At 36.4% G+C, this 16824-nt stretch overlaps 1 protein-coding gene across 6 annotated transcripts in view; it reads right to left on the bottom strand.

Moving 5' to 3' along the window:
* The window catches only part of Fbxo38 (F-box protein 38), a 51137-nt gene extending 34938 nt beyond the window's left edge, over window positions 1–16199 (bottom strand). For all 6 annotated transcript variants that reach the window (XM_046460157.2, XM_046460156.2, XM_046460153.2 and 3 more), the window contains exons 1-3: window positions 16076–16199; window positions 7233–7422; window positions 2191–2324 (exon numbers count right to left, since the gene is read on the bottom strand). In XM_046460157.2, coding sequence (XP_046316113.1) covers window positions 2191–2324; window positions 7233–7360 — 262 coding nt within the window. In that variant the 5' untranslated portion in view covers window positions 7361–7422; window positions 16076–16199. The remainder of the gene's footprint in view (window positions 1–2190; window positions 2325–7232; window positions 7423–16075) is intronic.
* Between the last annotated feature and the right edge of the window lie 625 nt (window positions 16200–16824).

Here is a 16824-nt window from a genome sequence, read left to right on the forward strand (position 1 = left end):
GTAATTCCAGTGACTCAGGAGGCTGAGGCAGAAAAATTGCAAGTTTGAGGCAAGCCTCAGCAATTTAGTGAGGCCTTAAACAACTAATGAGACCTCTTCTCAAAATAAAAAATAGAAAGGGCTGGGGATACTGCCCCTCAGTTAAATCTACAGTACAAAAATAAAATAAAATGAAGCTCCAAATACCAGGTGTCAATAGTTGTTCTGCTTGTTCAGGGCTAATTGAGATATGCTAATTTTAGAGTCACAAAATTGAAGACTAAGAGGGGACCTGGGAGATTACTTGGTGTCTACACTTACAATAGTTCTTATTAATCTCCTATAAAGTAACTTTTACTGATTTAACCATTCAACATGTTAACCATTTTATGTTTTCTCATTTATTCTCACAACACAACAAAAAAAGCTATCATCCCACTTACAAATGTAAAAACTGAATTGAGTTTAAGAGTGACCAAGTGGCAGTGCTGGAATTCAAAACTCAATGCCTATCCTCTTGTCATGCATTACATGATGACTCACTCCATAAATGAAGAAAGTTCTATCTTCTTTACAGAGATGGTATAAGACTATCTTATACAGAAATCTCATTTAGAAACCACAAAGTATTCTTATATAAAGAATCAGAATTTAAATTTTACATAAGCTAGAGTGGCAATAGTGAGCACAGGTGGGGTGAACTTATCCTAGGCTATAGACTGCTTCCATTCTCTCTGATACTCGCTGCAGAGATAAGAAACCTTGAGCTCCCAGGTATTTATCATCACTTTAAAGACAGTAACCTGCTCATAAATTCCTCTCTAATTTGATAAGAAGCATAGAGGTTAATGCAAAGATTGCATAGAATGGCAGCTCTGCTATCCTAACTCCATTAACACATTAATCTCATCTCTAGAATTCCTGCTGGCCTAATCCCTATAAAAACAAATCTAACATAAGAATAAGACAATCATGGGGCTGGGTTGTGGCTCAGTGCTAGAGCAATTGCCTAGCATGTGTGAGGCACTGGGTTTGATCCTCAGCACCACATAAAAATAAATAAAAATAAAGTCCATCAACACCTAAAAAATATTAAAAAGAATAAGACAATCATTTTCATGCTGCCCTATTTTTTTTTCTTTCATTACAAATAATCATTCTCTGGAGTGAGTAAGTCCTTTTCTCTTTGGATAGCTTTTTTGAGTATTTGAAAACAACTATGGCTTGCCTCTACCAAGCTAAGTTCTAGTCTCAGGTCTTTGTAATGTTCTTCACGAGAAGGTGCATATTGATAACTATTCCTGCCAACTTATAAAAGGTATCAGTTGACTCTTGAAGCATCCCAAATTGCACAATATTCTAGCATTTCAGAGGTAGCCTGCTCTGTACCACAGAAAAGAATAAGACAATTAGCTCTTTACTTCTATTATGGCTTTTTCTGTTGCTGTTCTCCTCAGCCTCATCATATTTTCAAAGTCTCATGATCTGGCTATCATAGGAAAAGTTTCAAAACCAAAACAACAGTATACTAATTAATGGACTGGGGCTAACTGAAAAGAGCCTTGACTAGACTTTCATTTTAATACGTTCTTTATAGATATGCTTTGCTAAGCTAAAGTCATCAGCTGTTTTCCAGCTGTCTCTATCTGAGATCAATTTATTATAGTTAGGCTGCTAATTATGAATTACACGTGAAGAACTCAGATTTGAGAATCTATAAAACCTAGAATTGGCCTTTGAAACTACTAATTGAAAGTTCGTTCCAGAAGTATAATTTCTGTGGCTTACTTGAGCAGTTTTGTAAAAATAGATAAATATTTGCTTAACTAGAGAGTGCAGGTAAGATGTGGGGGGGGAGGAAATGATGATAGAGAAGGTCACCACTCACCAAAGCCTACAATATAGAATAAATGACACATCACCTAACATAACACATATGATACTTATTAAGGGCTCAGTAATGTGTTCTCCATTCATGTGTGAAGCAGGCTGGTATAGTTCCTCAAGGAGCAGAAAATGAAAAAGCAGACCACTAAAACAGTAAAACTTCAGGCAAATGCATCTCACAAACCTAAAATAAATGTAAATAATTTATATAAAATCCTACCTCTCCATGTACAAGGTTACTTAAATTGCTTTTCTTAAGACAAGAAGTCACATTTCATGGAATCACTGTTACACTTTCCAGTATCTACAGCTAAATGTACTTACCACTTGGCATGTATTCCCACCACCGCCCTGCACAGAGATCCACAACCCTCACAACTCTCAGATATAGGGTCACTGCTTCCTTTAGCTTCCGGGAAAGACATTCCATACACATAATATCCTGCAGAGGGAGGTACCTTTGTGAGAGAAAGAAACTCACTTTTATCAAATAGGTAAATATTTTCTTCCTTTGAAAAAAGTAACTTTTTTCCTTCCACCATTCTCCTACCCTTCAAACATAATTGGAAATTTGTAGGACTCTGAGGTTAACATCCATAAAGTCATAAAGCTTCTTACTGAAAAACAGGTAAGTCAGCAAATATTAAAGTATGCAAATAAAGTATTAAGCTCTCTCCATGGGTCATTTGATAAAACCTGTCTTTCTTCGTAAGTTTCTATATACAAAAAATATTTATAAACAAACAAACAAAAAAAGAAAGAATGCAAGAAAAAAACCCTCAGTGTATTTAAAGGTATGTTAAGGGAAGGGAAAGATCATAAAGAACCAATTAACTTGAACAAGGCCAATATTATTTGGCAACTTTGACAAACCCATTTCATGTAGTTACTCTGCTCCCTTTCAACTATCCCCACTCCTTGAACTCTATTTTTTTTTTATCAACAAACATGTACACTAATTTACCTGTATACAATTTCTTTTCCTAGACCTTTTACCTTTAAGGTGACATACATTGATAAGGGTATTGCATGAATATTAAGTGAAGACACCTCATCTTAATCACAATTTCCTCTTTCCCAATCTTTTGTTTTTTTTTTTTTAAAGAGAGAGTGAGAGAGAGGGAGAGAGAGAGAGAATTTTTAATATTTTTTTTTTTTTTAATATTTGGCGGACACAACATCTTTGTTTGTATGTGGTGCTGAGGATCGAACCCTCGAACCCGGGCCGCACGCATGCCAGATGAGTGCGCTACCCTTGAGCCACATCCCCAGCCCCTCTTTCCCAATCTTATCTCTTTCTTCCTGAAACTCTTCAATTAACCTCTATTTCTGTTTTCAAAAACCAATACACATTTTGACAGATCAGAAAATCTCATGACTCTCTCTTACCACCCTTACACACCTAATTAATATTTATTAAAAAGCGGAACCAACCCAGATGCCCTTCAATAGATGAATGGATAAAAAAAATGTGGCATTTATACACCATGGAGTATTACGCAGCACTAAAAAATGACAAAATCATAGAATTTGCAGGGAAATGGATGGCACTAGAGCAGATTATGCTTAGTGAAGCTAGCCAATCCCTAAAAAACAAATACCAAATGTCTTCTTTGATATAATGAGAGCAACTAAGAACAGAGCAGGGAGGAAGAGCAGGAAGAAAAGATTAACATTAAACAGATACATGAGGTGGGATGGAAAGGGAGAGAAAAGGGAAATTGCATGGTAATGGAGGGAGACCCTCATTGTTATACAAAATTACATATAAGAGGTTGTGAGGGGAATGGGAAAATAAACAAGGAGAGATATGAATTACAGTGGATGGGGTAGAGAGAGAAGATGGGAGGGGAGGGAGGGGGGATGGTAGAGGATAGGAAAGGTAGCAGAATACAACAGTTACTAATAGGGCATTATGTAAAAATGTGGATGTGTAACCGATGTGATTCTGCAATCTGTATTTGGGGTAAAATTGGGAGTTCATAACCAACTTGAATCTAATGTATGAAATATGATATGTCAAGAGCTTTATAATGTTTTGAACAACCAATAAAAAAAATTAAAAAAAAAAAAAAAGCGGAAGCCATCCTATTGAGTCAATATTATACTGAGTCACACACACTGTGCTCTGATTACTGTTTCACAATGATCTTACAAGCTAAGTAGCTGGCTTTGCTACATGGCTCTCCCCACAGGCCATTTTCTTCCCTTTCTGTCCTGCTATATTCTCTGGTCCTCTGGCTAATAGACACCTTTGGCCAATTCAAGGTGCTAGCTGGCTTTCTGCTGCTGCTAGCTGAATTCTACAACATCCCTTACTGGTTCCTTCAACCTTATCTACACCACTATAAATATGACCCTTCATTAAACTATCAGTTGAGTATATCTTTTTCTATTTCCTGGAATCCTCACTGATCTGGTAAATGCTGTTACTATGCCATTTTATAAGTGATGAAACTGGCTCAGAAAAGTTAAACCTGCAAAAAGTCACAGAACTAGGTAAGAAGGAAAAAGGGCGGGGATGTCAACATGGTTTGATCAAACTCTAATTTCTAAAAATTATGCCAATTCTAGAGGGAAAGTCACATATGTAAGCTGAATATTTCTCTGTTCCACTGCTCTCTACCTCTGGACTCTCTCCCTTCCCCTTTAATGCTACTTAAATAAAGAGAATCATATCAAATCAAATTTCCTACCATAAAACATTAGTTTGCCACAACTTAATTTACAGTCTCTATAACTTAGACCTAAGGAGAATTATAAGAAACTACATGACTACACATTTTATAAATAATGAAAAACAATGTTCTTCTATGTCAAATTTTGCCTCCTCAATACTTTTTTCCTAAATAATTGTCATCAAAAATATCTGTCTGGGTTAATTTTACGCTCCCTTTAAGAAAAACAGATCAGTACTAAAAAAATCAATATCAAAATGTTTTAATATCACATTTGCCCTAGAAAGAAAATATATTTTTTTTTCTTCACAGATCTTTAAAAACCTAGAGGAATTAAAAGGCATATAAATACTACATTTCACATTTTAGAAAAAATGCTGTGAACTTAGCAGATACAGCATAGTGGGTCTTTTTGTTTTGTTTTGGTTGGCTTTTTTTTTTTTAAGGAAGGCCAAAAGTTTTCCTGTTTCATGAACATGTGTTAAGTTGTTACCACACCACTATAACAGAAGTCCTCAAATTAAAAAAAAAAAAAAAAAATTAGGAGCCTAAAAATAAAACAAAACTTAATCTGTTTATTTTTAGAATAAACATATCATACCAAGTTCAAGAACTTAGCTCAGTCCATGGTTCTTCTTACATTCTGTCAGTTTGCTAAGTATTTTCTTCATCAGAACCTGGGTAAGATACTTCTACTTGATTTATTTGATTATATTTATACTTCTACCCCTTCATTTGAAAGGGGTCTGTTGAAATGCAAAATGTTACCTATTTACTTATAATTTAAAACATAATTCAATTTGTTCATAATACATTCTAGCACTTTACACCTGACACACAGTATTTATGTATCTTTATGGAATTCAATATGATAATTTTATATATATATATATATATATATATATATATATATATATATATATACACACACACACACACACATATATAGTAATATTTATCCAATCAAATCCAATATCCATCCCCAGAAATAATTTTATCTATGCTTTCCTTTAGAATTTTAATGGCTTATTGTTTAATTCTCTGATCCATTTAGAATTCGTTTTAAAATATGAGAGATCAGGATATGCTTTTATTTTATAGGTTTGTGTAGGGTTTATAGGTTGTTTATAGGGTAGTTTACAGGTTGTGACATCAGTGAATAATACTTTCCTCATTGATGTGAATGTTAATTTTATCACAAATTAGTTCTCCACATGAACTTGAATCTACATATAGAGTCTATGTTTGCCTGTTTTACCCAACTGTCTGGCTATCTTCATCAGCACCAAATCTATTATATATATTAGAATGTATTTAAACATCTTACATGGCTAGATTTTCTAAAATTTTTGGCTACTCCGACAGATGAACCTTAGTATCATTTTACTTTATTAAAAAAATCTATTATTTTAATTGGGTCTTTTAATACTAGACAGAATTAACAAAAGCTGTATTGTGTCATAGAGTAACAAACTGCTTACTCAAAGACTAATACAAATTTACAATAGAGAAGAAAAATAAAGTACACAATTCCTTAAAATCATTATTTAAAAACTTTATAATCTGCAAATATTCAGTAATTTATAAAAATTCAACAACATTTCTTAGACCTTCATATATGAACATTTTTTTTCCTAGGTAAATAATGTGATATAAAGGAAAACCAAGATACTTAGAAAAGTTAATTGCAATTATTTTTGCAGAAAAGAGAAAACTGGAAACAATCTAGATGTTGGACAATAAGAAAAATCGTTTTATGTCAAATATACATTTGATGGCATAGAAAGCAATGACTAAAATAATAATAAAAATCATGTAGCATTATATGAAAAGACAGAACACAATAATCATTACACTGATCAAGGATTTATGCCATAAAATGCAATGAGTGTTTTAAAATCACTATCTCACCAAATACTTATGGTAAACATCTTTATATCTATTATGGTCCACAGTTAGTAAATCATGGACCTAGGATTCTAACTTGGGTCTCTAGCTCCACAGAGGAAATATGTTAAAATTTGTTTATTTGAATAATGTAAAAAGTACAATTCCTCAAAGAAGAAAGTGATGGAAATGGAATGACATTTTTATGTTTGTTTATTTGATTATTGTTATGATGTAGCCTGAGTAATAATCTGAAACGTTAAAAAGTTTTGGTTAAAGAAAACTTTGTTATGTTAATCACAAAACAACTTTAAGGTGTGTACTGCATTATAGTATTATGGGTACTTTTCACAAAACTTTTGTTTTCATCACTTACATATATGTGTATACCGAGCACAAGGCACAGTATCACTGCAGGTGATAATCAAAGTCAGAAACACTGCCTTATGTTGTACATGCATGGTGGTTACATAAGCCAACAAATCTGTCAATAAAAATTCCTAGAAGCCTAGACATGTAGACAGTTAATCCAGAAAAGGAAAGGTTTTCTAATATAACTTTGGAAAGTTTTATTATGTGGCTAGTGGTCCTGTGCTGTCCTATATAGTAGCCACTAGCCATATATAGCCACTAAACACCTGAAATGTAGTTACTGCAACTGAGAAACTGAATTTTCACTTTACTTTATTTAAATCTACTTGCCCCATGTTGCTGGAAACTGTCATATTAAACAACACAGCACTAAGATTTGCTAAACGTTTATATCCCAAGTACATGGAAGTCAACTAAATAAAATCTTACCTAAAAATGTGACAAAGTACTTCATGTGAAAGTTGATTCATATAGTCCTTTGTTTCATCTGATATAGTTTCCTCTGGGATTTCATTGTCCATGAGACATGTTTTAACACTTTTCTTTCGTGGTCCCATTGCTATGTTGTCCCAGTATCAAAAAATAAATCTCCCCTTTTGTTTATTTAAATTCAAAGCACCTGAAAAGCAAGTGGAGAAGAGGAGTAGATTAAAGAAGTATACCAAATCCAGACACAGAATTATCCCTATTAAAAGCTATGTAAGGGCTAGGGCTGTAGCTCCGTGGCAGAGCACTTACCTAGCATGTGTGAAACACTAGGTTCAATCCTTAGCACCACACAAAAAAATTACCAAATAAATAAAGGCATGTTGTCTATCTACAACTACCAAAAAAAAAAAAAAGAAAGCTAGATAAAATGACATTTATTTTTAAATACTAACTGGCAAACCCTACTATACTGATATATACCATATTCAGATTAAGAAAATTAATCTATTTTGTACTAAAGGTACAGAACATCTTTTTCTAAAAGAGAAGTTAAATTATAAATATTCATTATTTAGAATAATCAAAAATCCAGAAATTGACTCATTTTTGAATTTGTATTCTGTTGTTCTCTAGCTAATTCACCTAATTTCTTCAAGCACCTAATTCTTCACGGTAAGATCATTAAACTAGGAAACACAAAACCCTTTCTAACTCTATAAGTTTGTGATTATCAATATGCATTCAAAATAAATGTGAGAGGGTGTGTCTAAATTTATAAATAAGCTAATAAACCTTCTTTCAGCTGTAAACCTATGCCACATCCTCCACCTACAATGCCATCAGTACTAAGGAGACCAACATTTTGTACAAGTTGTCCCTAAAATAACAGAAGGAATGCAGAGGGACTCTGGGGCTCCCATTCTGGATTTGTCACATATTATTTCTATGAATGTGAATGAACCTTTTAAATTTTTCATTTTCCTACCTATAAACTGAGGGGGTGAGACTACACCAGTCAGTCACAGAACACTTTGTAATCTGATAAAAATTATAGACCTTCTCCTCAAAAAGTATACAATTTCAGAGGTTGGAGTAGGCTTTCTCTCTCTTTAAAATAAGCCCTAGTGAGAGAGGAAGAAGAAAAAGAAAGGAAGGGAGAAAATAGAGGGCAGGAGAGAGGGATGAATGAGCACCCAGATGTTTTGTTTGTTGATCAGCACTTGGGAGTAACAGCCTGTCAAACTGTCTTGTCAACAAATATTTTTACTAATGGTGGTCCAGGTATAGAACAGTTTATAGGAAATGTTGATTTTTGTAGTATTAATGTACATAGAGATGATAGCACAGGTTGACAGCTGAAAGGAGGTGCATTCACATACACATTAATTCAGACATGACTTCAACATGTCTAAAGACATTTATTTTGAATGCCTGTTATGTGTCTAGCTTTGTGAAGAAAGGACTCTGGAGACAAATGAAAACAAATAATCAAATAACCATGCAAGTGAACCTGGAATTATAAATAAGTGCTGTAAAGAAAGTAAACACAGTTGTAAAGCAGCATACAACAAGAAAGCCTGAGTCACTAATGCTATTTCTAAGGGACAATGGAACTGGTATCTGAAGGAAGAACAGGAATTAACACTAAAAAAAGGAAGTAGAGAGGGAAGAAAAGCATTCTTGAAGGTGCAAATAGCAGGTGCCTGACAGTAAGAAGGAACTCTCTGAACCCAAAGGTGTTAGGGTACAGAGGGTTATAAGAAAAAGGAAGTAAGAGGAGGGTGAATTGCTAGCAGCACTTTTTTTTTTTGAGAGAGAGAGAGAAAGAGAGAATTTTTTAATATTTATTTTTTAGTTTTCGGTGGACACAACATCTTTATTTTTTATTTTTATGTGGTTCTGAGGATCGAACCCAGTGCCCCGCGCATGCCAGGCCAGGCGAGCGCACTACCGCTTGAGCCACGTCCCCAGCCTGCTAGCAGCACTCTTGATCCTTAAGGAGGGGAAACCACTAAAGAGCCCTGGAAGTGACAGGGGAATGAGCTACACTCAAGCACCTCAAAGGGGAAAAGGGCACCAGCTGGGCAGGGATTACTGAATACACGGATTCCTGGGGTTCCTTTGCTTCAGCAGGAAAGTGGAGCAAACTGATGAGCTAAGTAAATACTCAAATTTCTTGTGCCTGCCAGCATGCCTGTGTCCTGATCTCTTCTTCCCTCAATGAAAGATTATGTGTTATTACTTCTTACAGGTGTCAACATGCTTGCCTCTCCCTGAATCCCATACTTACTTCAATCAAACACCCCTAATTTGTTGTTTCTATCGAGCTGTGGCCTGAGAAGTCATAGAAATAAGATTTTAGAATTGTGTATAGATTTGTGTCATTAGGCCTCTAACAGCATATGGGCCTAAAGAATTCTGTAAGGAATAGGCTTACAAGTTATGATACACTGAATCTGTGACATCTATTTTCACTTCTCAGAAACTGACTTGTTATCACATTCTGGCTAACACACCTCTGGAGAAAAAAAAAAAAAGATTATACTCAGAAACTACCTACAAAAACATTATAAATATACTCACTTGCTTTTGATTATATCACAACACATCTCTTTCTGTTTACTGCCCTCCCTGTTCCAAATTAATCTTCCCATCTTGTGATAGATTTTGGAACTGCTCTGTGGTCATTTTAAACTTGCTATCAAAGTCAAAGTTATAGACCTTCTCCTATCCAGTGCTCCTCACCTGACCTGTCATAATGGGGTGCTGCTAACCACTCCTTCTTTCTCATCCTTTGGCTCTCAGGTCTTCTTTATTCTTCTATGGTACTCCCGAGTCTCCTTTAACAATTATCCACAAGCCTTCTTCTTTCTGGCCAACTGTATCCTTTCCCAACAATACCTCCTTTTTCTTCTGAGCTCTGACCTTTAGTTTCCTGTACCTATCAGAAACGTTCACCTTGTACCTTGAACATCCTTCAAATACATATCTAAACTCAACGCTCTACACAACCACAAATTACCCTCCAAAACACAACACAAACAACCTTTCTTCCATAATGTAGTTTACTATATTTCTAAATTATAAACTTTAAAATCACCAAAAATATACTCTGATCTCCCATTTACCATTTGATGCGTTATATTTATCAATTTTACCACAATACTGTTTTTGTATCCATTGTCCCTGGCTTTCAGAAGTCTATCATCCCTCATCTAGGCTGTTGTGATGGCTTCTTAAATGATGCCCACTACTGTGTCCCCAGATCCTAGACAAAAGCCGAGCATAGAGCAGACAAGCAGTAAGCAATTTACTGGGTAAGTAAATGCTTAGCATGTCATATTCCACACCAAAGCTAGAGCTATCTTTTTAAAACATTTCTATGATTTCATAAAGTGAAAAATAAAATCAAGTTATATAAAGACTATTTAAATCAAATTATATAAAGTATGATCCCATTTGTATAAAAGAAAGGACAAATATAAAAGATATATTTGTACATGCCATTTTTGAAAGGATCAATGGCAAAATATTAACAGAGATTACCTCTGGGGAGTAATAGAGGTTTAGAAAAAGTGGGAAAGAAACTTTTACTTTGAACTCCACATTCTCTTCCATTTTTCGAAAATCTCAGATTAGCTACAAATATTATGTTTCCTAAAACACAAACAAAACGTTAATGACAACAAAGAAGCAGTCTACATGAAATCCTAGAGTTCCTAGAGGATAAAATCCTCTTAAACTAGTTTCAAATCACCTTCCCAAACTCATCTTTCCAACTCTCAACACTTGCTCCTCGGTGTATATATACCCAACTGCAGCAGAATTGGTATCTTCTCAGTTCCCCCAAACATTGGTCTTTCTTTTCCAGTATGCTATCAACTCTGGCTGGAATGCCTTTCCTTTCCCTTACTGTCTAGAAAACTATTAGCCAGATGTCAAAATCTAGCTTAACTGTTGTCTTCTGTGAAAACTTCTACATACTCCTTCATCTGAGCTCCCTGTGAAACTTAACTTAAACTTCAATAATAATCTGTGAAGTGTTTTATCAGCCATGTTTCTGCCAGGAAAATTATCTCAGGCTTGCCTCGAGGAATAACAAAGTCTTTGTTCATAATAAATCCTCAAATATGTCTGGTGTATGAATATCCATCAGTCTTTCCAGTATTCCATATGCATCCACAATAGCTCCAAGGCTGCTGCTAAGAACTATTTCACGCTCCTATGAGCACTGTTTGCTACCACAGTATTTGATGATCTCAGCAACAAGCCTATAACCCAGGTGATAATGCAATCAGATTTTACTCCAATAAGGACACGCACAACTTGCAGCTACCCTTTAACATGCAAAAGCCTCAACAAAACTACTAGCCAGCATAGACCAATCCACTTATGGATTACCCACTTGTTCAGATCACTCCTCCAGTTAGCACAGGATTCAGCTTTAAGACTCTTAACCCTTCAGAGACCATGCTCTTGATTCTTTGTTAGCCCTTCTTCTTTTTCTTCACCAAATCCACGTCATTTAACTCACACCTTCCCCCTTAAGATTATAAATCTTTGATTGTTCCTTGTAATTTTGCAAAACTATAATTTTGTGAGTCATATTTAGTAGCCCCAATGTACAACCCACACTTAAATGTTTAAATTAAATAGCCCCCATCTTAAATATCATTATATTTACAAAATTTTGTTTTTCTAGAACTCAAAATATTCACTCACAGAAATTATGTTACACAACATTAGGAGATTAGGTCTCCAGCAAAACCACAAAAGTCTATTTAACCTATAGTCTGCATTTACATTAACTACCAAAAACCCTAAATTTAACAGGACTAATAAAATTTTAAGTAAAACAGCATTCCTATTTCCTGTATTATGCCTAGAACTGAAGGCTTGGTCTTATAGTTACATAGTTGGCAGGTAGAGTAGGGACTCCTCTGTTGTAAACCTCTGGTGGGGAAGAGGACAGTGAAGATGAAAACTGGGGTAAAGGATAAGATCTTTATGCCACAAAAATTAAGGAGGTTGACAGGTGAGGACCTATATAACCAGGAGGAAAACCACCAGCCCTCTTCAGACACCTTCCAGGTAGGCGTCTCTGAAAATGTTCAGAAAATAAAAGAAATAGTTTATTTTCTGCCACCCTTACTCAGTCTTAAAATGAACAAAGTAGAATCACCTTTACTGTGAAACTCCCAGCTAGGATATGCTGAGCATTTCATTCTAGATACTGAGGAATAGGGGTATGGTTTTCCTGTATAAGAAAATACCATGCAACTGTTGCAAAGTTCCAAGTGGTGACAGTGTCTCTCAGAAGTATACCCTATCTCTTAACAGCTTTTCCTGTCAGTGGGAAAAGGGATAAAGGCATGTAAATGGAGAAAACTGCCATGACAAGCCTCTGTTCGTTCCTTCCCACCCCTTCTTCCAAAACATACCACTAACCATTCTGTCCTCACTTAAACTCAACAAGGTAAGTAAGGAAGAATCAACATAGTAAACGGTTAAAAGAACAAGAGTAAAGAAGGAAAATTCCAGCAGCAGAGATAGATGATGAGTTGAAGGAAGGCTAGTAGAGGAGTTATGGAGGGTAAGGAACAGGTGAGTAGAAATAACAGGTGAATATATATAGGTGAAGATTCTGTTTTGCAGTACCAAGTGCTATTTGTAGGGCAAGCCAAGTTCTGGAGGCTTGGGTTCTAAACCTCAAAGAAATGTCATTCTGAAGAATTATAGTCAATCCAAATGTTAAAAGTTGAAGGACCCTTACTTAGGCACACAGTTAATTTTTTATGGGTTACAAACCCATGTGAGAAAATGACAAAAGTGGCACATTCTCTCTCTCCCCAGGCTCAATGCAAGCAGAATTACAAATACAATTTTGGGCAATCCACAGACATCTAGAGATCTATATCCAAGACTGGTTCTCTAAATTTTCAAATGGACAAACAGAACTAGAGAGGATAAGTCAATAAGTTACTTGCCTAGGGTCACATAGTAAATGTCAGAACACAGGCTGGGATTCAAACTTTCCAGCCTACACTACACACCCTATCATCAAGTCAGTCCTGTGCCAAGATAGTTGTCTCCCAGCATTCCAGAGCTATGTCCCAATGCTTGGAGATGGGCTTCAGGATGCTCTTATAGAAATACCTCTGACCACACCCTCCTTCCCAACTTGGGGTTTGTGGTGCATCTAATTTAGGCTCCCACATTCAGTAGCCTCTGCTACCTGGATAGGCTAGAATCATTCCATGGTTGCCTGTTCAGCAGCCTTTAGCAACAGAAAGCTTCACTTTTATCCTAGTATCCCAAATACATTCTTACACATAAGTTGGTAAATATTCTTTAAACCAGGGTTCTTAAAAAATATGTTTCTAGGGAGTGCTCTTCTCCTTCCATTTTGCCTGTTCAAATATCTTCCTTATCTCAAAACTACACCTATAGATTCACTTAGTTTGCTCCCAAAATTACATGTCTTTTACCCCTTCATGATTAAAGCTATCTCCGAGCGTTTCCTGGCTTGTAAAATCAATCTCCTCTTTTTAAAACTCTATTTCCATAAAAAATGTTAGAACTCTTATGGTTCATAATCCTGAAAATCTCTTGATTCCTATGAAAACACTGTCTCTTCTCTTTTACTCCCCCAAACCATTACAACTAAAAATCTTGCTATATCTGTTCTCTTGTCAACAACCACCTCCATCCCTAACTTATTCTATTAATTATTCCTGTCCTCAGACAAACCCATGTTTGTCTCTTACTAACACTTCAAAAGAAGAGATAAAGCAACTTATCTTACAATGGACCAGAAATTCAGGGATCTCTTGTAAAATTTTCACAATTTCTCATTTTGTATGTAATCAATGAAGATTCGAGGGGGGGCAGCAACTTTTCTTGATTACTATTATTTAATCATCTATTCACCCCCTCACTCAATTATTTATTTATTTATTTATTTAAATTTTTACTGTCTATCAAGTACTAGCCCATACAAAGTCTTTCTCCCCAGGAAGGTGACAACCTCAAAGTGGAAAGAGATTCTACCAGTCATTTCAATTCACTACAACTCAAATTACTTTTCATTATCCTCAACAACAACAAAAAAACACATGTCTCATGTAAAACTTTTCAGTATCCTCAATGATCCCTTTGAGGGGCTTCCCAGTCCTTCAGGTTTCTAATGTCTTCCTTTAGTTTCTCTTAGCTTCAATTTATTATATCAAAGTAATCTTGCATATTACTGAATTAATATTAACAAAATATCTTATATAAGTATTACCTAGAGCATACTCTTTTGCCTACATAAAAGCCAAACCACATTCACTGAGCTGCTGAAATAAAAACAAAACAAACAACAAGAACAACAAACAACAACACAGAATTATAGTGCTGAAAAGGCCTAGTAATCATTCAGTTCAATCTTTCATTTTATAGATAAGGAAAGTGAGGCCAGAGATGTGGAGGCTACTTATCCAAAGCCACAGAGACATAATGGATCACTGCTGAAGAAAAGCCTTCAACACCAGTTCAATTTTATTTCACTTCATTATACCAACTAACTTTACCAAAACCTAGCTTTTTTTCTTTTTCTCCTACACTATGCATTAGTACCTTTTTGACTAAAGATAAAAATATATACCTTGAACACAGTCAGTAAACATTATCTGTAGTCTTCACCAAAGAGCACATTAAAATTGCACTATTACAATTTTTAGAGAGGGATGGAGACTTATGGATCACCTAAACTAGTATTCCCAAAATAAAAGTTGAAAATTACAAGCACAGATCTTTTTCAATCTATAACTACATAATTCATTCCCTCCACACTCCAATTTCTCCATCCCCCAGAAAATCATAGCTTCATAAAGCCATTATTTTGTTCTTCAGTTGTGCTACAGGGAATGAGAAAGGAATGTTAAGAACCAGCTACCTATCCAACACTTTCCTTTAACAGATAAGAAATCTCAAGTCGAGAGAGAAAAGGATTTGCCCAAAGTTAACCATCAAATATAAAGTAGCTTTCGGACAAAAACCAAGTTCTCCTATTTTTCACTCTGTAGTGATTACATTGCTGGTTTAGGTTTACACGACAGAGCTTCCTAATGCATGGGATCCTTCTTAAATGCCCAGCTGCTTTTATCCCCTTGGAATCTGGAAAGAAACGCTATAGACATCTCTTATCAGTTTTAACTCTTTGGCCAGCCGGGTGCAGGAAGGAGATGCTTTCCAGGTCTAAAATTCCATGAAAGGGGAACTGAGAATATGATTTTCAGAGCTGACAGGGACATCAGACACCCAAGGCATTCATTTTTAGAGATAAGCGGACAGTGGTAATGGACCTGGACAAGGTCACAAAGTGAGCAAAAGGATTAGGTAAAACTAGAACCCGGGGCTTCTGAACCTCGGACGTGACAGACTCTCAAAGATTTATTCCTTGCATCCGGCTCAGGTGCATACCCTCAGTACACTGACGATAGGCCTTTCACAATTTACAGGCCTAAATACCGATTTAAGATTAAAATCATGGAATTCGTGATGCCCAGGGGAAGGGGGAGGGCAAAAGTTGACCAGTCTAAGTCTCCCACTGAGTGGAGGAAATCGAGGCCCACATAAGGCTCCTCAAGCTGGAATCTTGGGCCAGGTGCAAACCCCGCAAGCAAGGCCTATGTTCGTCCCCAGCTCTCCCGGGAGCTCTAGGCCCTAAGGGGCCCAGAGACCGAGAGTCCAGGCAGTTAGGAGCCCTGGAATCGCTCATCCGGCCGCCGCTGCCCTGCTTCACGCATCCCCGGCTTTGCCTCCCGCCTAGCATTCCCCGAGCCCCTCAGCCGCCGCCTCACCTACGCCGGCACTCCGTCTGTTATCGTGGTTGAGAGGGAGGGAGAAACGCGACAGACACTTCCCGCGGCCCCCACCGCCTAGGTGCTTCCGCTTCCGCCGCTGCTCCGGCATTCCGGAGTGTTGTCATCCGGGGCTGGGGCTGGGCTTGCTCGGTGTCCATATTGGGTGTGGATTATTGCGTCCTGGTGCGACAGCCATGTTAAGCGTGGCATTTTCCCCAAAAGCCTACTACTGGTCGTTTTTTTCACTTAACCCTGAAATGCCTGGCCAGAAGCGCCCTGAGTCAGATGTGATAGAGTCGTGGTTGCTCTTCAGCTAGGTTGATTTTCAACTTGTCTGATCGCTGTGGCCATGGATAAGCCAGTGGACCTCATCTTTGTCATTTGCAAAATGAAAAGGTCCTAATGGAGTTTTTTGTTGGTGGTGTTTTTTTTTTTAATGGAATTTTTTTTGGAGGGGGGTAGGAGGTCTGAGGTACTTGAGGTTAATATTAAGTCATCCCTTTGGAGATTTTGAGACATTGTCTTAAGTTTAATTACTAGTATTTTACAGTTCAAAGGGCTTTCACATCAGAGTCTCATTAAAAACTTTCTACCTCAGTCATATGGACAGGGATCAGTTCAATCTTTTTTTTTTTTTTTCTTCTTTATTTAATGGATAGGGAAGTATCTTCATAGAGGACAATTGCCTTTCACCATGTCGCACAGCAGAACTGAAATCCTGATTTTTACCTTCCAAATCCATGTTT

Source organism: Marmota monax, unplaced genomic scaffold, assembly GCF_021218885.2.
Source record: "Marmota monax isolate L192 unplaced genomic scaffold, Marmota_monax_Labrador192_F-V1.1 WCK01_AAM20220418_F8-fsc00006, whole genome shotgun sequence".
Taxonomy (NCBI): Eukaryota; Metazoa; Chordata; class Mammalia; order Rodentia; family Sciuridae; genus Marmota; species Marmota monax.